Raw genomic sequence first — 23,906 nt, forward strand, 5'->3', positions numbered from 1 at the left:
AGTGACTTCCTTTCCTCATACAAACTCAATATATGGAACACAGACTGATTATTTTTGTGGTGTGTGTGCAATGACAAGTGAATCTCTGAAATTTTCCAACTTCCAGTAGCAAACCAGAGCTTACATCAACTTGTAAAAAAGGAATAAAATATTGCAAAAGGACCCAGAGCAGTCATTAACTCATGCTAACTTTTTGTAGGCAAAAAAAAGAAATCATTGTTAAACTTTGACAGTTTCAATATTGGGTCATTTAATTCTACAATTTTGACAGTGAAATATTTGAGGATGATGCTTTACTTGTGACATTTGAAATGAATTACACTTACATATTAGGATTTCTTTACATGATGCTTTATCTAAATTGTTACATCCTTATCTTTCAAAGAAAATTGTGGTACTATGTATGTGTGAAACTCAATATTTAAAACAATGTTTTATTATTTATTATGGAATATACTTTTTAAATTGTAAAGCCAATCCATATTAGTTTCCATAAAGCTGCCTTAGGGAACTATTTTTTTAATATGTGAAAAATACAGTCAAACTCAATGAAACGCTTGATATATAGTTTGATTATATGTTTTGTAGAGTTATTAATGTAAGTATTATTAAAGCTCTTCCCTTTCAATTACATTATTTTTCCACATACAGTGAATCAAGGTAACAAGAGGTTGTTTTTCCATTTTGTTTTCTGAATTGGTTATTTGCACTTCTGAAACCACAAAGACAACTCCCAAGTCTCCCCATCATTTTGCTTTGCACAGATCTTGCCAATAACGCCTCAAGGCTCATAATCTAAATCTAGAGGACATTACAGAAATTTTTTTTCTAATAGTTTTCAAACGTGCTTATGTACTTTTCAGGGTCCTGACATAAGGAATTTCATTATTGCAAGTTGTATGTAAAATATAAATTAAATGCTAGTACATTTAACTATGAAGAACAAAATTTCTTTAGTATATAAGAAATGAGTAGAGTCAACTCAAATCCAATATTTGGAATCCAGCTGCGTCTTGTGCAAAAAACTATATGGGTTGCATTCAGTGGAGTGAGCAGAGTAACTCAGGTGTACGAAAAGAGGTGTTGCATTCAATGTCAGTGGCCCAATACACTTGGGGTAAAATAAAGACTCTATGTAAGGTATCTGGTTTAGTTTTCATTTTAGTTTATAATGCTTATGTAAAGGGGTAAGCCAAGAAGATTATTCTTGACCACACTTGAAAATGGACTCAATTACTGAGGTTAAATTTCAGTGTATTTTATAAAAAAATATTACTTTCACAGAAGTGAAGAGATACAGTAGCACAATGGTGGTTACAATGGTAGAAATACATACTGCCAATAAAATGTTAGCAAGAGATTTAAAAATGACTGTACAGCACCGCATCAGAGAATTGTGTTAACAACAAAATGATTAATATTGTTTTTCAATATAAATGAAACCCTTACATTTTTTTTAAAGAAATAGATGGGGTAAAAGTGCTTTTTGTTCTTCTAATTCCTACCAAAATATTTCCTAGTATGGAGCAAAAGACAGTAAAAAAATGACAGTTAAAAAAAAAAAAAAAGACATTCATGCATTTAAGCCACCATTAGTCTCTGACTCTAATATAAGGCAGATCATTTATCTCTTGCAAAACTATGACTTTAGCCACTTAAACTCTTTTGTTTTAGTGCTTTTCATGACAAGGACATGATAGGCCTTATAAATTTAGAAGTTAAGATGTGTTTCCAACATGGTAAGTTAGACAAGCTCAGCTATTTTTTTGAAACACCAACTTTACAATAAAAATGCTTTGCTTTGGAGAAATGATGAAAAATAATAATGAAGAAAAAAAATGGAAGGGGTCCTATAGAGTTTATCACAAATTACACTGTTTAGATCAATGAAAACATATCACATTTGCCTATGTGTCATCCTCTGTCTTGATGATATGGAAAAGGGTGACATTGAACAGGACCTGGTGGCCATTGTTCCAGGCATAAAGAGCTCGATCTCTTGCATTGTAGTCAAGCATGGATATGTGAAAGTATTGGTTATGGAAGGGAATGTCTGTGTACTCATATGTGGAGGTTTTGGTGGAATAGGAATAATACACCTTGGCTCCAGTTAAGTGGGAGTTGGTGACATACAGTGTCCCACAGATCATGAAAGATTCCCCTGCACTTCTCTTGGGGTAGCCAGTGCTCCAGCTCTTCATCACCTCCAAGGTATCTTGGTTAAGTTGGCTGATGACAATATTGCCTGCATTCTGGTTAGTTGCATACACAGCCCACAGCCCGATTTCATCAGCCATTAGGTCGATGTCAGAGAATCCACCCCATGTGTAGGGGTAAACATTATGAAAACCAGCATACTCCAGGCTTCGTTGGGCAAGCACTCTCCCCATATCAAAGCTGTATTTGATGATGATATTACTCTGATACTTGTTAAAATAGAGTGAGCCATTGTAGACAACATGGTTAGTTCCTGCCCACTTGAAAGGGAGGTTGTATGTCCTTGATTCAGCCCCACTGACAAAGTCTGCAATTGATTTGTATTCACGAACAATTTTATTGTTAGTATAACTGTCCATGTACCAGACCTGAGAAGAAGGAAAAAAATAAATGGAGTGACTAAATTCTGTACTTTTCTGATAATTCCAAAAGAAAGACAGTGAGAGTCAGCACTTATTATTATAATTCTCAGGCTCTGGAAGCCACACTATCTTACTGCTGACCTGTTGCAATGCATTTCAGGCTTTTGTAAAAATATTGCTATGGTCTGTCTATGTGGAAAAGAAATAACTGAATTTGCTACCTTGACATCAATTTGCTTTTTTGCTTTTTCTTTCTTTGTTTTTTAAATTCCTGACCATTTGGTGCATGTCACTGACTGAACCAAGCATATGTCAATGCAAATTACAACACCTGATAAATAATGCAATCAGTGAAAACTACAACAAACATAACCTTCAGCAAATTACATTTATTCTATCTCTTGCTCTGAAAAAGAGTATAGTCTAGTTTTGCATATTAAACTGAAATAAGTACCATAGAATCTTCTAGAAACACTTGTTTATTGGGCTAGCTTTTAAGTAAAACTACATTTTAAAGAAACCATTTTACTAACTTAATAACTGACTTATTTGGAAGGAACCCTAGAGAATCTTAATTTACACTGAGTTCTGTAATATGACATAAATAGAGCTATGGTAAGTTTCTAGTATATTGATTTATATTACGCAAACATTGTCAACTTATGAAAATACCCCCCAAAAGTTTCAGTGCTATTGCTTTTAAAATTACTTCTAGACTTCAGGGATATTTAAGCTTATTTAGTAAATTGGTTTTGCCCTTGAGTTTTTCATTTATTTAGTGCTATTTTTTTCACACTAAAGAACATACTTTAGAAAGAGTATGCAGGGAAGTTTGCCCTTGAGTTTTTCACTTATTTAGTGCTATGTTTTCATATTAAGGAACATATTTTAGAAAGAGTATACAGGAAGTTAGCCCTTCTCAAGCACAAAACATGACTAAAATCAATAAAGTTAGATTTGCTAAACTGATGAATTAGAAGATGTAACATTTTACTAAAATAGATTTGCCATTCTTTCTTAGATATGTTAATATCAAACAAATTATTTGCAAATTATGTAACAGTTTTCAAGTACAAACAAATATCCCTGAAGAAAATGAATAGTCCAGAAGAGAAAAAGTGTAAGCAGAACTTAATTCTAAGCAAAGGTGTTTGTGGGAGAAACATACTCTGTTGTTTTTTTCAGATGCTAAAGGATCTGTCATCCAAGCACCAAATCGAGTTCCAGATGTCTTGACTGTAACTGGGCCTGTGATTTTCATCAATTTGCCACATGCTGAAATTAGAGAAACACAAACATGTTAGGTGAACAAAGCCAATGATTCCAGTACGCATACTCACACTAAGAGCAAAGAAGGGGATCATAGAACTAAGCCAATCCATGGGATTAATATAACATTTCTGAATAAATGATTATTCACAGTGGGTGCTGGGCCTTTAACCGAACATTGAACCATGAGGAGTTGCTTTTTCAATGCTCCAAATTTTAAACATAAAATTTTAAAGCAGGAAATGATTTGTACAATCTGTAAAGAAATAAATGAGGGACATCATTATCATTATACCAATTCAGTGGCAGCTTCTCTTAAGTAAAAAGTTAGACAAATGAAGCAAATTGCCCATGGATCTGTTTAATTGATGGCTAGAAACTCCTGCCCTTCCCCTGTCCCTATGCTTTGTGACTATGGATAACTTATACCAGCCAGAAAAACACTACCAATTGATTTTCATTCTATATTGGCCAAGAAGCAGTCCCCAAGAAAGATAACTTTACAGGCTATAAGAATAAAAAATTCAACCACAGTCTATAAGAAAGATGTAGAGCTTTTAAAGGTAAATGCCTTATACAGATAACAGGTCTGATAGGGCAGATATGAACACACAAAGAACAAAACCCCCAAAACTCAAACCCTCAGACCCTGAAGTCACATGTAGATGAAAGATGAGGAGATGTAATACATGACAAAATATTAATGACTTTCATGAAAAAAGTTGTAATATTTTTATCAGCCCAATCTGCCTGTGAATAAGATCTTAGAGATAGCTTGGACTTCATAAATGCCAAAGCCAAAACCAAACAAAAAGTTACACATTTTTGTGAGATTAAAAAAAAAGATTACTATAAAGTTTTAACCATATTATAAAATAATATTTTTGCCCCTTTATCTGGATTATATTAGTTTGGGTCACTTATTATGCTTATCTTTCTTTTTATTTGTTTTAAATTCAACTTTTATTTTAGGGGTACATGTGCAGGTTTGCTACACAGGTATTTTGTACCCACATAGTAAGCATAGCACCCAATATACAGTTTTATGAGATTTTTATACAGCAAAATTTAAAAGTGATTTATTAATTATTCACATTGTGAAAGGCAATATGACTGCCTATAAATGTTGGATTTTGGTGCAAACAAAAAAAGTCTTCTTTCTCATCCATTTATATCATGTTATTTTCTGCTATTTCTTTCTTTTCTTAAAACTTTTTTGGGTCCTATTTATTCTACGTATCTTCTTTCCTCCTCTATTTAGAATTGATCAATTTCTATTAGCTCCTGTTGGTCCTTGTTTGTTTGGAAAGACAAGAACACATACCCAAAGCAAATCAAAGACAAAGTGATTATAACTTGAAACTTATTTTGACTCAGTTTTCTCTATATGTACTTCTTATAAGAATAATTTATAATTGGTAGAATACTAAGCTTTGCAGTTAGGAAGATGATGAATGGTAACATATTTTGAATTATTAGTTCAGTGATAACTACAAATTTAGTAATCTCTAACATTTCATAAAACCTGAATTGAATATATTTTTCCCTTTATGTAAAAGAAATCAAATGTGATAGTATCGTTATATCCATAGAGTGGGTTACTTTATGATTTCCTCAAATCAGTAAAACTAGACCAATAATTCAGAAGACTTTATGACATTATCTATAGAATAGCAAGACCTTGCATTAAGCCTATTTAGAATATATAAGCTCTACCTGCTATAAACACATAAACAATATATGAGTAAATAGTATCAGTTTGAACTAGAAAATGTCAATCATATTCTGAATGGATCTAGTTGAGTATATTTTCTGAATGCAGAATAAGTGGGAGTAATATTATTTTTAATAATGTCCCATACACATTTTTTAATCCACAGATCATATGAGCATAACAATTTCAAGTGTAAATAGAGTGTAACAAATAGAAGGGCCTCTCTTTCCCCTAAAAACATCATAAAAGATGTGATTTTTTTTCTAAGCATAGAAAAGTAATTCTGACTTAAGATGATGGAGTGATACATGATTTTATCTGCTTTCATTTTCTATGATCTCATTAAAATGATGGTAAAGGAGTAAACCATGAGCAGAAAAAAAAAAAAGAAAAAAGAAAAGAAAGGTAGAAGAGCCATTAGTGAAGAAGTTTTAACCAATTTCTAGAAGGCAGAGTTGATGAAGAGTGGTCATTAAAGATGAAGATGGAATAAGATGCATTTGTGTCTACACAGAGCAAGCGCGACCCAAGGAGGGAGATGATCTGCCTTGAAGAGAAAAAAAAAGGACTCAGAAATATAAGTAGAAAGAATGCTAGGAGTGAGATGGGACTCTGAAAACAGGTACACCACTTAAACCGTGCATTAAAAGCAATTGATTCCATCTTCATCTGTAGATGTAGGACTTCAGAAGACAAAGGAAAAAAAATATGAAACTATGTTGGTGATCTGAGAGTACTTAGGGTGACTAATAAAGACATTGGAGGGCCAGAACAAAGGCTTCTACACAATGACATTGGTGGTTTCCCTTCCTACTGACCATAGAAAGAGTTGTCAAGCCCTATCTTAATAATAAGAGTTTCCAAGCAGATTTATTGTTCAAAACTTTCAAAATGTATGCATATCCAAGGATGGCCAGATATTTTCAGAAAGTTTGTAAGAATGACTGAGGTAAATGTTCAGAAAAACCAGGGCTCCCCACAGAAGAGATGACTCAGAGAATAAACAAGATCCTAGTACCTTCTAAGAGATTTGTGTAATATATACTGTGTATTGTAAAAGAAAAACACAAAAGAACTATTAGAAAACAAAAATATAATTATATTAAAAAATAGGTTGCAAGATAAAAAGAGTTATCCCCAAAATAAAGCAAAAAAGATAAAAATGAAAATAAGAGAAAAAACATGGACACGTCTTGGATCAATCTAGAAGCTCCAACATCTGGAGAGCAAGGTTTCTAGAATGAGAGGAGAGAGAAAAAGAGGGGAGAAAATTATCAAAGAAATTATACAGGAAATCTCCCCAGTAACAAAACCTAAATATTCAGATTTAAAGAACATATGATAATGAATGAAAAAAAGATCTACTTCTAAAGAAACTACTGTGAAATGTTACAAGATTAAGAGTAAATTGAAATGGAAACTTTTTAGAGAAAGAATATGAGCTTGTCACATGCAAACAGGTAGAATTAGACCAGAATTGGGCTTCTCATCACCAATACTGGATGCTAGAAGACAATGATGAGGGCCTTTATATTTAGGAAGAAAATCAGAAGAAAACAGAATAAAGATATTTTTTGACATGTGCACTTTCCAAAAATTTACCTACAACGAATTCAGAATATACTTCAGAAATTACTTGCGTATATATTGCAGTGAGTACACCAAGACAGGGGTAGGCACCAGACAGGAAAATAGTGATTTTCTGTCCCAGAATGACAACTCTGCAGTGGACCTTGAGAACAACTAGCCCAGAATGGAAACACAGTTCCAAGAGGGAGGTCTCAGAAATAAGTGGAATTGGTACATAGATAGACTATATGAGATCTTCTATAAAAACTGGGTAATGCAAAGGCAATTATTGATGCATATAAAATAATTCACTTGAATTTAACTCTAGTAATAGTCTCCATTGAATGGAACAAATATGACCTTGGGGGTAAAGAGGAAGGAAAGGTGTCTAAGTCCACCACTTAGCTCCCAAGGAACAATATAAACATTGCTATAATAATCTAAACACTCATGTCTAACTTGTAGAATCAGTCCATAAACTAATTACATAAAACTTGTTAGACATCTCATCTGCTCTGTGATTACAGGAAAGCCAAAATGTTTCCAACCATGACAACATGGAAGAATAAGTAAAGTTCACATTGTTAGGGAATTAAACATTGGGAGAGGAAATGGAAAGAAAGATGGGGGTGTAACTGTCTTCATATTTAAAAAATATGGTGGTAAGAGATTTTTCCGATTGTTGAAAAATAATGAAGATTTAAATCTGAGACTTGAAACTACAAAATTGGTAGGGTCGAAGTGTGAATAGTCATGAAATCATATTAGGAAGAAACACGAAAGAAAGTGGAGTTGGCAAAGTTATCTAAATCTGGATCTTGCAGAGCAGGAAGTCAATAAACAATGTCTAAAACTGTAAACCAAAATAATTGAAGAAGAAAAGCATGTTATTAAAAATATAGACATAATCACTAATAGGCTTAAAATTAAACTGTAAAATGTGGTTGAAACTGGGGAGCAGAGCTAAAGAAGGAGACTGTTGCTTTTTATTCGAAGCATACAATTTCCCAGCTATGTGCGTATAATATTTAGGTTATAATGTAAAAAGTTAAAATAGCTACAAAAATTTAGTAGCCTTTAATTTTATAAAGCAAAAATCACATTTATATATTGCCTTTTGAAAAATCATTTCCAGGTTTAATATGCCATGCTTCCTTGGGGCCAGGAAGTAGATGAAAATGGAAGATGTAAACAGTTTGCAGAAATTTAAACTGTGAATGTTCTGCATTTCAATTTGGTCTTCATCCTGCAAGGAATAGATTGAAACTCTGTTCTTTAAACTTTTAGCTCTTACAATTGACATGGCAATCTCTTGCTCTTTAATTCTTTCAACCTTAAAAAAATAGAACTTATATTATGAATTGTGATAATATTTATCACTTAATACATCAAAGCTAATAAAATTTACAGTGGTGACTAAATGTGCAGGAGCTGTAATAAAAGATGCTGTACATACGATTCAAGTAGGAATGACGTGCATTTTCAAAGTATTTAAATGATTACAATCTTGGAAAAATATACTCCTGTTGAAGATCCACTAGTCAAAGGAGAAAATGTTAGTCTAAAACTTAAAAATATTTTTAAAATGTGAATGGTTTTTATGATTATTTGAAAAAATATACATACACAGGATCTCAGAAGTCAGTTGAGTCCAATTTTGTTCTGAATATAGATTAATATAACGTCTCAAATATAAAACATAAACATAATGTAATGTGCATTCCCACAAAACTTTATACTCAGAGGAAATTACCAAGTGGAAACACAATAGGTCAAAATTTATGGTGATCTCAAGTTCTTTCTGTTGTCTAAATGAATATAGATTTTGTAGTTAAGGAGTTTGACTAAACATTTTAGATGGCCAAACTATAAAATTAAACTTCAAAGTGAAGTTCGCTTTACCAGAAAAACTGCCTCCTATGGTATAGGTACCTTATTAGCCAGACTGAAGCATGATTTGTACAAAGCAAGAAGACACGATCCCGGTATTTGTCTCAAATGTCTGCATATTTCAGACGTTGAGGTGTACATAATCAGATGTTGATTAGTTGAAACCTGAACAAGAACTGTCCATGGAGCTCTAATCATACCATGAGCCTTATCTAATCAACATTTCCGAGCAATCCACAGCATATCACTGGCTTGGAGTGTCTTTGGCTTCGATGGTGCTTGAATCTAATCCAGCCTTGCATCTCTATGGCAAAGGGACACTGCTGCTCGAGCCTTAGGTGATTTTGGCCAAAACTTAGGACAGAATTTGTACCAGAGGTTAAAAGCTTCTGGCTTGGGCCGGGTGCGGTGGCTCACGCCTGTAATCCCAGCACTTTGGGAGGCCGAGACGGGCGGATCACGTGGTCAGGAGATCGAGACCATCCTGGCTAACACAGTGAAACTCCGTCTCTACTAAAAAATACAAAAAACTAGCCGGGCGAGGTGGCGGGCGCCTGTAGTCCCAGCTACTCGGGAGGCTGAGGCAGGACAATGGCGCAAACCCGGGAGGTGGAACTTGCAGCATGCCACTGCACTCCAGCCTGGGCGACAGAGCGAGACTCCGTCTCAAAAAAAAAAAAAAAAAAAAAAGCTTCTGGCTCTTAAACTAAACATTGGGTGACCATGGTAAAGTGGTCTTTTGGCTAGTTGACTCTTTTATTTTGCACCTGGTTTTGTGAGGAAAACTGATTCTTACTCCAGTCAATCTTACCTTAGAAAGCAAACTTTACTTTCTTGTAGCACTAAGCATTTCTCTGAAATATGTTAGAGGGCAAAAACAATGGTTACTATTTAAAGATTTAATAATTAATGTATTAATTTGACAACCATTTACTGTGAACTTATTTTGTACCAGAACTATTCTAGGTGCTGGGAATACAAAGGTGAACAGGGAGGCAAATTGTGTGTTACAGCTTCTCAAAATACTATTGCTTATGGTTCTACTGTTGCCTTTTTTCTTCTTCTTTTCTCTTTTTTTAAATCAACTGGCAAAGAAATTTAAAGAAAGATGCTATATCAGACCAAATCTGTATTGAGAAGAAAAGGACATAGCAATGAGTGCACTAAATATTTGTCAATATTAAATAAAAATTATTGAAATTCAGTCATGAGTACTGTACCATAACAGCATTCCTTAAGACAGTCTTCTTAGATAACCTGAAATATAGCTTATGTTTAGCCATATTTGCCTCTACTTTTCTTCCACAAAACATACTCATAAGTTGTCAACATAGAAACAAGCAAATTAAACTACTGCTCCGTGTTTAGTGTTTATAAAAAGTGAATACATAAAAAAATCAAATAAAGTTATATTTCACCAAATCTCACTGATTTGTTCCTGCACATGTATCTTAAAGGTAATTGTTCTGTCTGTATAATAGAAACTTATCCCTGCAATCAGGAAATCAATATATATATATATATAGTGTTGACCAGGGAAGGTCTTATGAACACTTATGTACTTAGTGTTTTGCACTATTTGATTCTTCTCTGTGTAATCTTTCGGTTATGTTCCTTCATGTCTATCATCCATTAGCTGTCTTGTCTCTGCCCAGTGACTCAAAATGTCCAATTCCAGGCTTTGTCTTCATGGTATTAATCTTTATTTGACTTCAGTCCATCACAACTTTTACTCCTGGAGTCAAATCCTTTGGGTAAACTAATTTTTGTTGTATTAATCTAAGAAACATACTATATATGAAGTTTATGTCCCAAAGCTTTAACAATGTAAAGATAATAACTGCATCTTCGGTTTCTTATTCTGAAATAGTGAGTACATTAAAAATGTTATACTCAAAAGCAATATACTTGCTTAAAACCCAAAATAGGTATATGATAATTATGTATGAAAATGTCCTTTACTTTTCACTGAGTAGGGGACAAAGTGCTTTGCATAAAGTTTCTCTACATTTGGTGACCATGTAAAGTGGTCTTTTGACTAGTTGACTCTTTTATTTTTACCTGGTTTTGTGGGGAACACTGATTCTTACTCCAGTCAATCTTACCTTAGAAAGCAAATTTTTAGGTGCTTAAAAGAATAGCTTTTGTATGTGACCTATAAACCAGAGTGCTTCATTCATTTATTCATTCATTCATCCAGCTAAGGTTTTTTGTTTAGCAGAAAGCACTATGCCAGATACTAGAGTTAACAATAAGGAGAAAGCACGACACCTTTGTTCTGGTGAAGCTTACATTTTGGTGAGAAGAGAGAAAGAATAAATTAAAAATATATAAAAAAAACAAACTAAATACATCATACAGAAATAAATGTAAGGCCAAGATTTAAGTGGGGCAATTTTATAAGAGTGACTGGGAGGGTCACTTGACATTGGGAGGGTAAGGAAGACCTCTCAATGTGTGATATTTAATTTGAGATCTTATTGACAAGAGAAGGACATTTAGGCCTTTAGTTTATTTACTGGAGCAGCTGTTTAGTGGATTTAGCCATTTAGAGGGAAAGCAGCATCTTAAAGTGGTTGGGGACATGGGCGAAAGAGTCTGCCTGGATTTGAATCCTGATTTTGTCCCTTATTCGCTGGAGACCTTGAACAATTTTATAACCTCTCAGTGTCTCACGTGTAACAATATATATAATATCTATATCAAAGTGTTATTGAGAAGATTAAATAAAAAATACAGGCTACATGTTTAAAATAGTGTTTGGTACATAGTTAAGTACTTAATAAATATTAGCTATTATTATTGTTATTGCAAGGGCCTTAATATGCTTGATGAGTTAAGAGGAACAAATAAACAGAAAGGAGATCAGTGTGTTTAGAATACCCTTGGAACAGAAGATGACGAGGTTGGAGAGATGAGTAGTCCAGCAGTCCACATTAAGTTTGTAAAATTTGTGAAGGAAAGATTTGGATTTTACTCTAGGAATGATGGAAAGTCATTTGATTATTTTAAAGGGAGAGGGGAGTGACAGAATGTAAGCTGCACCTTAGAAAGATCTCTCTAGCTACTGTATAGAATATTAATTGCAGAGTAGATAGAGTATAAACAGATAGGCGCATTAAAAGGTTATCTGTTGGGAGGCCGAGTTGGGTGGATCACGAGGTCAGGAGATCAAGACCATCCTGGCTAACACGGTGAAACCCCGTCTCTATTAAAAATACAAAAAAAATTAGCCGGGCCTAATGGCGGGTGCGTGTAGTCACAGCTACTCGAGAGGCTGAGGCAGGACAATGGCATGAATCCGGGAGGTGGAACTTGCAGCATGCCACTGCACTCCAGCCCAGGCAACAGAGCAAGACTCTGTCTCAAAATAAATAAACAAACAAACAAATAAATAATAAAAAAGGGTTATCAGGCGAATTTAGGTGAAAGATGATGATGGAAGCAGTTGTGGAGATGGAGAAAAGTAGATGGACTTGGGGTATGTTTTTAGAATAAAGTGGATAGGACTAGGCTTTGGATTAGATGTGAAGAAAGGGAATTTAAAAACTCAAAAAAAAAAAAAAATCAAGGATAACATCTAGATTGTTGACTTGTCCACCTAGGCAGATTTTAGTGTCATTTACTCAGATGAAATGATTGAGGGAGGAATGGGTTTGGGAGCAAAAATCAAGAATCCAACAAGGATAATTCTAAGTTGTTCATGACTGTTACACAGTAATATGAATCTAGGGAACAGATACTCCTTCGAGTTTTGACAACACAGCTTTGACGATTTTTAGCATAATGATGACAGTAAAAGCCAGGAGTACATATTACCTCAGAGGGAAGGCATACACAGAAAAGAGAAAGGTATCTAGCAGAGAACTCTGTAACTCACAATTTTTATAGGACTCAGCAAAGAAGCCCATGAATAAGCTATAAGTGGGATAAAAAAAAAATGTGGTATTAAGAAATCCAAAAGAAGAAAGTGTTTTAAGAAGGATGTAGTACTGACCTGTGACAAATACCACTAAGATGTCTAGCAACAGAACATCAAAGAAATAACCATAAAATGTGGCAGCAAGAGTCACTGCTGATAAACTCAGATAAAGAGTGGTGATCCCAGAAAATGAATTGAAGTTGGTTTGAAAAGAACGTAAACCAAAGCAGCAGCTATAAAATATTCTTTCAAGGGAAAAGAAGCAGGAAGATAGGGGTAGGAAATTATGAGATTACAGGACATTTTTATTGTTGTGCTGATGTTGGTTAAGAAAGGTTTGTTTATAAAAATAATCTAGTAGGGAGCAATACGCTGATGTTGTGAAAGACAGTAATTAAATAAATGAAGCCCATGAGCAGATGGTAGTTTAATCTGTTTAGTAACCATGAGTAATCATGCTTCTATCTTTCCTTTTTTTATAATTTTTGTATGTGAGTGTCTGTCTGTTTTTACTCCCATTAATTTCCCAGGAAACATTCTTAGAGTGCTATATTCCATCCAGGTTTGAACACTGAGGCATGAGTTAGCAAGCCTGGTTTCAAATCTAGGCCACAGCTTTCAGTCACTGTATGATGTTGGACAATGCACTTATTCTCTGGAGTGGAATTTCCTCATCTATAACATGAAAATTCTGAGCTTGACAATTTTTCATTTTAACTAAGGGAACACTGATTAGATAGTGGATCAACAGCATGTATATGCTGATGGAGAGAAGGTGGTATTTGTGGTTGTGGTAAAATAAACACCATCAGCATTATGCTTATCATCACCATCATCTACCGTTATTCTCAGGAAGCAAAAAACTGACAGAGCTCTCAATGTTGATTTCTTCTCAGTAGATGCTTCCCTTACAAATGGTTATTGATTTCCTAAGCTAGAAATCATCTTGCCAAATGAAATTAGTAAAATTAAAGTTACAGGAATGTATAAAACTGGCAGCATTTTTGTTTATAATTTTGTGTACCTTAGTGTTAAGTAAACAGGTATCCCCAGATTCTAATGGAGCACAGATATTGTAAAATGTGGTAACAGAAAATAAACAATAACAGTCATTTTTTATTTCTCAGCTTCCTCAAACTACCTTTTGTTCGAATAAATCATTATCTTTCTCACTTTACTCTCACTTTTTATGAGGACAAAGGGAGCCAGACAGAAAGGGTAATTTTCCCAAATGCCTGGAAGACAAATGTTCCTGCAAAGGTGGATGGCAAAGAAGGAAGTTAGGAGTCTTACTTCATTGATTTTCTCCTGCTCTGCTCTTCTGTCTGCAGTAAGATATGAAAACATTAGCATTTATCAAATATTGCATGTGCACAATGCGTATATTCAGAAAATGTACTGAAATATACATCTTACCAAATGTAATAATTGAAGAAAGTGATCATTTTATTTCTATCATGACTTTTGGACATTAAATTTCTTATAATCAGTTACAATCTATATTTATCAATCAGTAGCTCAGGAAAAGATATCATTTGGGATTCAGCAGAAGATCAGTTGTTTGCACTAATGAAGCGTAAAAACCATCTGTCCTCTCTTTTATGTATATGTATTTCTTACTCTGTAATATCCTGCACTAATAGCTTCTGGATTCAAATCCTAAGGCCATGCCCTTATAAACAAATCAAATGGATTACTGAATATGTTTATGGACAGAATGGTATTTCTTTTTATTTAAGGCCATTAGAGAACTCATGCATTAAGAAATACTGCTGATTTGATCTTCAAAGTCTACCTATTTAGGTACTTAAAATAAATTTGTCTGTACCATACATTTGGTAGTAAAATAAATTTATGTTATTTAAACTTTTATTTGTCTAGCCTTACAAATTATACTAGTGAGGGAAAGAATAGATAATCCATAAGAATGGATATTTAAAATATTTTATTGGATAGAGCAACTGAATGAGTTTCTAATGACTATCTGGCTAATGGGATCAAAAATAATATGAACATGTCTAAATAACACACATTTTGCAATATTAACTCAGTTTCACCCTTTTTATTTTTTTTTGAAACTTCCTTGACTCTTCCTTTTACCTTTTCTGGGATTAAGCCTATATTATGAACATTTCTTTAAGGAGAAGCCTGTTCAGCATTCAAACTGAACGATGACTTGGGTTATGAAATCCCAACTAACTTTACAATTCCTATTTGCCTTTGGAAATACAGGTTTTATATTATGAAGAGGCTCATAATTTAGGTGTAATCTAGAAAAATGTAGGAGGTAAAAAGAGGAGAATTAATGAAAAATAAATATATGATAAAATTTACCAATTACCAAAAATGTGGCTAAAATATAACTAAGGTTCCAGAGTTCCAGAAGAATGAATAAAATGCATAGACAATGGAGACATTGCCATTCTATTTTACAACCTAGAATTTTGGGAAGAGCAAGACTCCTTTTGATAAATGACTTATTTAAAGATTCAATTTAATTTAAAGGAATATTCTTATAAATTTCCTCTATTGCATTTCTGAGTCAAACCTCACTCCTCTCTACCTGAGGCACACAGCTTGACTTTTTTGTTAATTCCTGCTTTAACTGAGATCTTCAGTGTCTCTCGCTTTAAGTGCTAATAAAGCAAAGTATCAGATGTTTTGGAATGAGATACTGCATTGCCACTGAAGAGAGGACAGTTGGCAATGACAACAAACATGAAAGAAAGGCTGTGCTTTTATTTTCCTTTCACCCCAGAAGCTTTTTGGCTTTGTAAAAGATATTGATGTGTTTTATATTTGACACACATTGATTTATTTCTTGAAAGCAACTTGAAGCTTTTGATTTTACAAATTAAATTTGCTCTTGGACATTCTGCAGACACTAATTTTTGTCCACTATGTTTCAGGTATACTGTGATGGTCTCCCAAAATTCAACTAGGACAAGAAGTTGATTCTGATCTCTCAGTGCAGGCAGAATTTATCTATAAGGGTATGAAGATTTAAAACAGAAAAACAAATGGGCATTTTCTGTAAAATGTGTTAATGTACTAAGTGTCATGGGAGAGTAGGGGAGGTGGGAAGACTATGCCAGGGGAATCCAACCACATTAAGGAAAAATCATGGAATAGTTAAAGTGGGAAGGAAGAGTGTCCCATGACAAGGGAGAGCAAGTTCAATGTCAAGAAGGTAACGAAAGCATGCACAATTGAGAAACCGAAAGATTAGAATGGTTAAAACTTAGAGTGAGTGCATGACGAGAACCTGGGAACTCAAGGCCTGGAGAATCGGGCAGAGTTCATTTCATGAAGACAAAGCATGCAAAGGTGTTTGGATTCCATTTTAAATGTAAACCACTTGAATACAGGTATAATATAACAAGATTTGTATTGGGGAAAGATCACACTAAATATTTTTTAGTGAGGGAGAGCTAAAAAAATGATTAGGAGGTCATTTGAGTAATTCAGTTGAAAAATCACGAATGACACTCTGAATTAGGTTGGTGGAAGTGAGGATGTAGAAGAGGTGGTTTTGAGAAATTGGTGAGAGGGGAGATAAAAGATGCTGTGATTGAATGGTGGTGTGAAGCTTAGGGAAGAATAAAAAATGAATCTAACTTCTTTTTTTCCATAACAATTAGGTGGATGGTGGTTCTATTCATTAAATTAAAGTTATAGATGTATCTAGGGGCATTCTTTATTATTTTGTACCCCACAAAAGACATTATGTATGAGGAAAGAAATTTCAGTCTTTGAACTCAGAAGGACTTCCATGTGAAGTGATTGCCTCTAACATGAATCTTTGACAAGTTAATTTAAACTTTCTGCGTATCTGTTTTAGTGAAGTTGTTGATACTAATGCCTAAACCAGAGGTCTTGCATAGACTGGAAATAGCACATGTGAAGCAGCTGGCCTAGTGCTTGTCAAGCAGTAGGCACTCAATATTGCTGTAGTTATTGACTTATGTGTCAGATGTCCCCACTAAAATGTAACCTTGACAGGAAGAAGATGGTCTCTTTCCCATCTTTGTATTCACAAATACCTAGCAAAGTGCCAGCACACATTACAGGGTCAATAAATAATTGCTAAATTAAAGTATTAGCCTATGGATAATTTGGTTCTCATTTAAAAATTAATTTGGCAGAAACAGTAAAGACAGTAACTCAAGTCTCTACTTGTGACCTTAAGTTTCTAATGTTCCTTCTGTTATACATGAAGTTTCAAAGTTGTGTAATAGAATTTAGTGCTTCTCTAGATGGAACCAAACTACTGCCCTAAAACAGCACTAACACGACAGAGTCAGGGGCAGAGGACTGGAAAGCTGGAAAGTCTTATTATAATCTACATTAAATATCTATTTGGTGTTCTTAGGGGTGTATACAAACTTTAACCATGTTTTTTTCAGTATAATTCCCACATACTTACAATTACATTCTGCATATCTAGGAATGTGACATGATTCAGTTAAGAACAGGGGACTTTATTCTATTCCGTCTTTCATTGGAGTACATTAAGGACTTAGAAAAGGACATTACTGTACCTCATTCAGGCCAGAGGGTCCATTGCTGTTGACAGATTTTCCTAATTTCTCCAAATCTTTAATTCTGTAGTAGAAATAAACAAAATGGTGCCCATGGTGCCCCAGTGGTCTTGATGAGTTGGGATTCCTTTGGGGCCTTATTTACCATTTGGGGGAAACTTAGATTTTGTAGGCAATGAGACTAGCTTGTTTTTAGCATCTTAAAATTCATGTGATGTACGCTGTGACATTTATTTAAAAGCAAATCCACTGAAAAAGTGAGGGAAAACACATTCATCATTGTTGCAATTTTATTGTTTCTCTCTAATCCATTTCTACCCTGTACTAATTGGCCATGTGGGTTAAGAAGCATTTGTGTAGAGAGAAGATGCTATTGATGAATAAGCCTTCTTGCTCTTGTTACTATATTGCTGATTCTATAATTATCCATTGTCCCACTCTAGATCTGAGCAGCATAGCAACTGAATTATAGGCCCTTTTGGAACAACTGAACCCCTGATATGCTTTTTTTCCTCTACCCTTTCTGTTAATGGTCCTGATGTTAACATCAGGTTTCTTCCCCAAGTGTATGCATTCTGATATATGGATAACTGGGCGTTTATTTATGAGATAATATTAGCCTTGGAGTTCAAGGGTTCTCAGAGATGAACTGATCCAAACTGTACCAATTGCCAGGAAATGTAAACACTAAATTGAGTGTTAATGAAACTATAACCTACTGCTATACTTAAAGTTATATGTTTCATTTCTTCTGCAATTGTGTATACACATACATATATTTATGCACCATATATAATAATATATATAATGTATACTACCACACTTCTTCTTTCAAATAGAGTGGCTCTTTTAAAAATAAAAAATATGAAGTTTCAATTATTTATTTTTTCAGCAACCATGTGGCTTTATATTTCACTGTATAAATGACTGTATGGCTCTGCCTGGACATTTTCTACATTGTAATTAAGGATTGTGGTCCAGTCGATAAAATATCCTCTTTGCTCAGGAGATGCTCAATAAGTGGTTAATTGACCTAAACATGGTGGGATAGTAAAAACTATCCAGTTCTTGAGATAAAAAGCATGAAAAAGTTACATTCATTGTTTGTGGCAATGGCCTCTCTACTAAGTGAATAAAAAGCTGAGGATGGCTAATAATCTACGAAAGCATTTATGAAATGTGGGAACTATTTTCAGTATTTTATAGAATCATCTCCACTAATTTATGTAGCAATCATCTCATTAAATAAGAAAGTTGAATATCGATTTTATTGCTATTTGATATTTGTATTATATTAGTTGCCAAGTTTTGTTTTAGATTAGCTAAAATAAAAATAAATATTGATTAATTAATGCAGTTTATTTGACAATCAAATTATTTCTAACATTGTGATCCTCTGGAGAAAATTAATTAAAAAGATCCGTGATGTTACAGATATTAAGGATCAAGTCCTAAGCATAAGGATGCTATAGAAATATTATGCAAAGTTCAACAGGAAGAATAAAAAGGATGAATGTGTGCCTATTTAGATTAACCCTCTTTGTCCAAAATATCTTTTTCAGTATTGGAAGGGGTTATATGTGGGGGGTTATATGTGGGTTGGAAAAAACAAACAAATGGGGTCAAAAAAGAGCTGAGGAGAATATAGAACTATCCAACTGCAGTACAGATTACTTCCATCTAGGTAAACCAGACAGAATACCTGTAGAAGGAAAGCTCATTTCTAAAATTGAGCAAATCCCAAAAGTTGTTTTCTGTGTTGTTCATTCAAAAACATAACTGACATACTTTTAAGTTTCAGGAGGTTTACTAACTAGAATCATTCTATTGCCTATCCTTACTTCAGTAGAGTGCATTTGTACTTAGCAGATGCTGGGTCACTACATGCAATGCCTATGTGCTTAGGTTTATTGTGACATGCTAGGAATAAAAGAGTGAATTGATTCTCAGGGTCTGGAATGGTTTCTCTATAACAAATGGACCTCCTCCTCAAAAGAAAGTCAAAACCCCACACAGAAAAATCCTACAGATTGTCACTTGCAGAAAAATCTTTAACCAGATATTTTATGAGCTAATACAAAATGCATCTGGATATTTCTTTGTAAACCTCATATTATTGAGGACACTGAGGAATTCTTCATTTGAGATTTACTTCTTATCTTATTTTGTGGAGACACCATCTGGCAAGCCCTGTCACTAATATGGACATTAAACTAAAGATATTTCTTAATATAAAAAGAATCAAACATAACAGCAGAATTTCCTTATGTAAGTAATATTTATCTATTGTATATTAACCATAAGTTCCACAACTTGAATTATAAAAGCAGAGCATGTAAAAGAATTATTTAAATGTTATGTCAAATAAATAACTTTTCCGTTGCTTAGTCTTATAATGCCCTGCCATTTTGGCTCAAAAAGGATGTGGCTAAAAAGATGCGTTTCTTGTTATGAGTAAAACAGATAATTCTCTGTTACTTGAAATGGGTAATACTCTGTTGAAAAGTGTATAAATTATTCCTATGACTCCTTATAGAGTAAATTCATTCACCAGATATTTATTGAGTGACTGTTCTTCGCCAGGTAGTTTTCTAGGCATGGGAAGATACAACATGTAGAGTGAACATGATAGACATTGTTCTTGTCCTCGGAAAAAAAGTCTAGCAAGACACATTGTACTACACATGCAATGATAATGAAACAAGAGAAATCCAATCATTAGTGAAATATCAGGGTTTGGAAGTGCCTGGCAAGGACACCAGCCTAGTCTGGGAGGGCAATGAATGATTCCAGCAAGACACAACATTTAAACTGAGACCTGATGAATGAATAGTTTATCACATGTGGCAGGTGTAAGTGTGTTGATGGAGGCTGGGTACATAAGGGAAGGAGTGTTTCAGGAGCAGGAACAAACAGCACCTTATAACAGCTCCATGGTAAGACAGTGTAAGGCACACATGACTGGGACTTAGTGTGTGATGAGAGAAGTGGCCATAACTAAGCCTGGAGAAGCAGAAGGGGCCACACATGAAGGGTCACATAAGCCATGGACTGTATCCTATGACATAAGGAATCCATAGGAGATTTCAAGCAGAGCAAAATAATTTCAGATTTATACTTCAGAAAATCCCTTGGGCAATAATGTGTACAATGAGTTAGAGAGGAATGAAAACTGGATTCACAGAATCTATTATACAAAGTTGATTGTTAGGAGAACAACTGTAAATGAAAAAATGTAGACTGTGTTTGAAGAGGAATAAAGAGCTGAGGATTCTTGAACATGTGTTTAGGCCTTCAGGTTTACCTTATTTCCTCCTGATTTATTTTGTTGGATTCTTTTAGAAATCCTGTTATGATGACAGAGGAGCCTCCGATGTAGCAGTTTCCCACACTATTTTGAGACTGTGATAACCAAATGCAATATTTTGCATTTTGGATCTCTTTTTATCACCTGAAGCATATTTGTAAAATAGTCTTTACAATGTTCTTGTAAGCCACTCAGATTTTATTTTAAATGTTTACACTTATTCACTGAAGTTTTCTTTACTAAAAATCAATCCTTTTTTTGTGTGTTCTTTACTTCTCTTCCCAATTTTCCTGATCCACAAAAGGATGTATTTATCTTGAGAGAACACTTTCTATGGGTATTGACTTGCCCTCCCTGTCATGTCACATCATGTCAACAACTAAAATACTGATCCTAAATAAACTTATAACTCTTCCTTATTCAATTCATGACCACTTGTTTATTTTACATTCAAGTTGCAGACTAGTCCCATGTTGACTTCAACTGAATAATTAGCTCATGAATATCATGAAAGAATTTGTAACTCAGACCAGCTTGGACCACACATTTTAGGAGGCAAGAACTAGAGTCCATGACCCAGGCATGTCACATGCTTGATTCTTTACATAGTGGTGAGTTCCCATTGAAGTAGTTGCCACCTTATCAAATCTTGAGTAGATCAGAGCAGTTGATGGCAATTCTGTAAACTGGAGGAATTGCTTCCATTTTCTTTAATAACTGCTGTTTGACATTTGGTCCCAGGGCAACTTACCTTTCCCTAGTCTCTAAATTTCTCCACTAACCAAAAAAAAAAAAAAAAAAAAAAAGCCTTTTTCCTCTAGCCGAGCAATGACTAATATCAGATATTGGAAAATAAAATGTATATCCACTAGTGTAGTCCATAGAATTGACTGTATTTGCCAGACTACTTCTTTGAAGCCACCAAATGGTAATACAGTGCTCTAAAAATCAAGAAATCATTAGTCTAGCACAGAGTACCCAGACATGCTTAAGTCATTAGGGGACAATTCACACTTAGAAAATGGGCTCTGGTTTCTTTATAATTAGATATTTTATGACTCTTTATAAAACGTAAGAACACAATTTTCTTTGAAACTATATGAAAATGTCACTTAGACAAATGAAGTTGCCATACTCACTTAGCTTTTTCATGCAGTCACGAAGTCTGGTTTCCAAGCTCAGTACTCTTTGATGTAGTTCCTCATAGTCATAGGCACCAATTTCCTCCTGAATTCCAGTGAGGACGGCAGACAGATTCCGTATTTCCTCCTTGAACTGGGTGATTAGCTTAGCATCTGTTTTGTACTGTTCCAGCACAGGGATCAAAGGCAGGAGCTCATCCATTTTCTCTTTCAACTCCTGTGAAAAGCAGTCTATTGTTCCTGAGAGTCATTTAAAACAGATCATGCTGCTCTGTTCCTTTTATTGTGATACTTAAAGGAAGCTGTTAAAATAGCTTCAACATTTCTTACTGATTTTTGGTTGAAATTAGGTATTTTGTGAAAATTTAAGTGGTCATGTGATGATTAGTAGTAAGTCCATCTATTTCAGCTTTTCCATACAAGAATCTTTCTTTAATGCTTACTTTTCTACAGCAAATGTCTCCTTATTATAATTAGAAAAACTTCCAGTAGTAGAAACTATGGGTTATATACTATCTCGTTTTCTGGTAACATTTTATATAGTGAACGATGTATTATCTAGTTAGGAAATATAAGCAGAATCCATCTTCTAATTATGAATTAAGTTTGAATAAAGTGATTGAAAATAGATCAAATACCCTATGATTGTCCAGTTGAGTCTAATCATCCACCTACTAAATATCCATGTTACGGGGCACATACAGAAAATTTTGGTCTCTGGATCAGCTTTTCTCTGACACTTAGAATTTTTCCATCATGACCATCTACCAACTTTGTTTGTCCTTTGTGCTCAGGTATTCCTTGATCTTTTAAATACCAATTTTAGCACTTCATTATGAGGTAAGTTTAGAAAGTATAATAAATCATGTGAAGCTTCCCAAGGCTCAAAGAAACGTATGTTACTGTTTACTATTTTTAATTATTACCTATATAGTTCAACTCCATTTATTTTACCATAGATAATTTAGAGGTCGTTATGTATAACAGAATTGCTTGCCCATGTAGTGAATTAACTCTTTAAGAAACCAAAGTGTGTAATTTATGTAACAGATGAGCCAGTTACACACAGTTGTTTGAAGCTGAAGCATTGACTCTCATCCAACACACACACACAAATACACACACACACACACACACACGAAGTGTTTGTTGTCAAGCAGTATCCCTCACCCCTAGCCATAAGAGGACTGAAGTATGCCTACAATTTCACCTTGAGTTTCTAGACATGTGACCTTTACTTTTTTCTCTTTAACTTCATAGTAGTGGATAGGTGTATATACATACATATATATATATATTTCAGGAGTTTGATTCAATTATTAATTTATTGGAAAAATATCATTTGTGGAAAAAGTTGCCCCTCTTATGATTGAGAATAATACATAGGTGCTGTCAGAAATCATACTGTACACTAATGTAAGGAGCTGAAAATTACATTTTTAGATTACATTCAGGAGATGTTATTACTATAAATGCATTAAAATAGCAGGAGCTCCCATTGCTGCCCTGATTTATGGGCTTGAGTTTCTTGTGGGGAAATTTCCACTTGCTCTGTAAGTTCAGAATCTTTAAATTTGTTCACATGTACATATTGAGTGGGAGGCTATGGAGAGACTTAATAATGAGAAAGATTCATAAATATCACAGTCAAAGGCAGAATTGCAGAGCTTTGCTCATTTTGTCAGCTCATTTGGAAACAGACTTATTAGAGTATCTTGCAGCATCCCTAAAGGAAGACACAATTGTTTCATTAGGATTTTAATGAGAATATTTCTGTTAGTATCATTTTCTGTACATTATAACAACTGTTACAATCAAAGGTTTTACATTGTACTATGGGCATATTTAAGAGAGAGCAATTCAATGTGAAAATGCTGGTAGTTTTCTTCTCCTTCAATTCAAAACTAGGTATTTAGATTTGTTAATCTTTTCAACAATTCCTAAGTTGATGATTGGCAATCAATAGTGAAACT

General features: G+C 34.2%; 1 protein-coding gene across 4 annotated transcripts in view; it reads right to left on the reverse strand.

The window, feature by feature from the left end:
• Nucleotides 1–225: 225 nt before the first annotated feature.
• OLFM3 (olfactomedin 3) overlaps nucleotides 226–23,906 on the reverse strand; it is a 200,866-nt gene continuing 177,185 nt past the window's right edge. For 3 of the 4 annotated variants that reach the window (XM_011935206.1, XM_011935207.1, XM_011935205.1), the window contains 3 exons: nucleotides 21,931–22,150; nucleotides 3,748–3,854; nucleotides 226–2,585 (listed from right to left, as the gene is read on the reverse strand). In XM_011935206.1, the coding sequence (XP_011790596.1) occupies nucleotides 1,908–2,585; nucleotides 3,748–3,854; nucleotides 21,931–22,150 (1,005 nt within the window). In that variant the 3' untranslated portion in view covers nucleotides 226–1,907. The remainder of the gene's footprint in view (nucleotides 2,586–3,747; nucleotides 3,855–21,930; nucleotides 22,151–23,906) is intronic. The other variant, XM_011935208.1, reaches the window with a different exon arrangement.

The sequence above is a fragment of the Colobus angolensis genome, unplaced genomic scaffold (genome assembly GCF_000951035.1).
Source record: "Colobus angolensis palliatus isolate OR3802 unplaced genomic scaffold, Cang.pa_1.0 Scaffold141, whole genome shotgun sequence".
NCBI classification, from domain to species: domain Eukaryota; kingdom Metazoa; phylum Chordata; class Mammalia; order Primates; family Cercopithecidae; genus Colobus; species Colobus angolensis.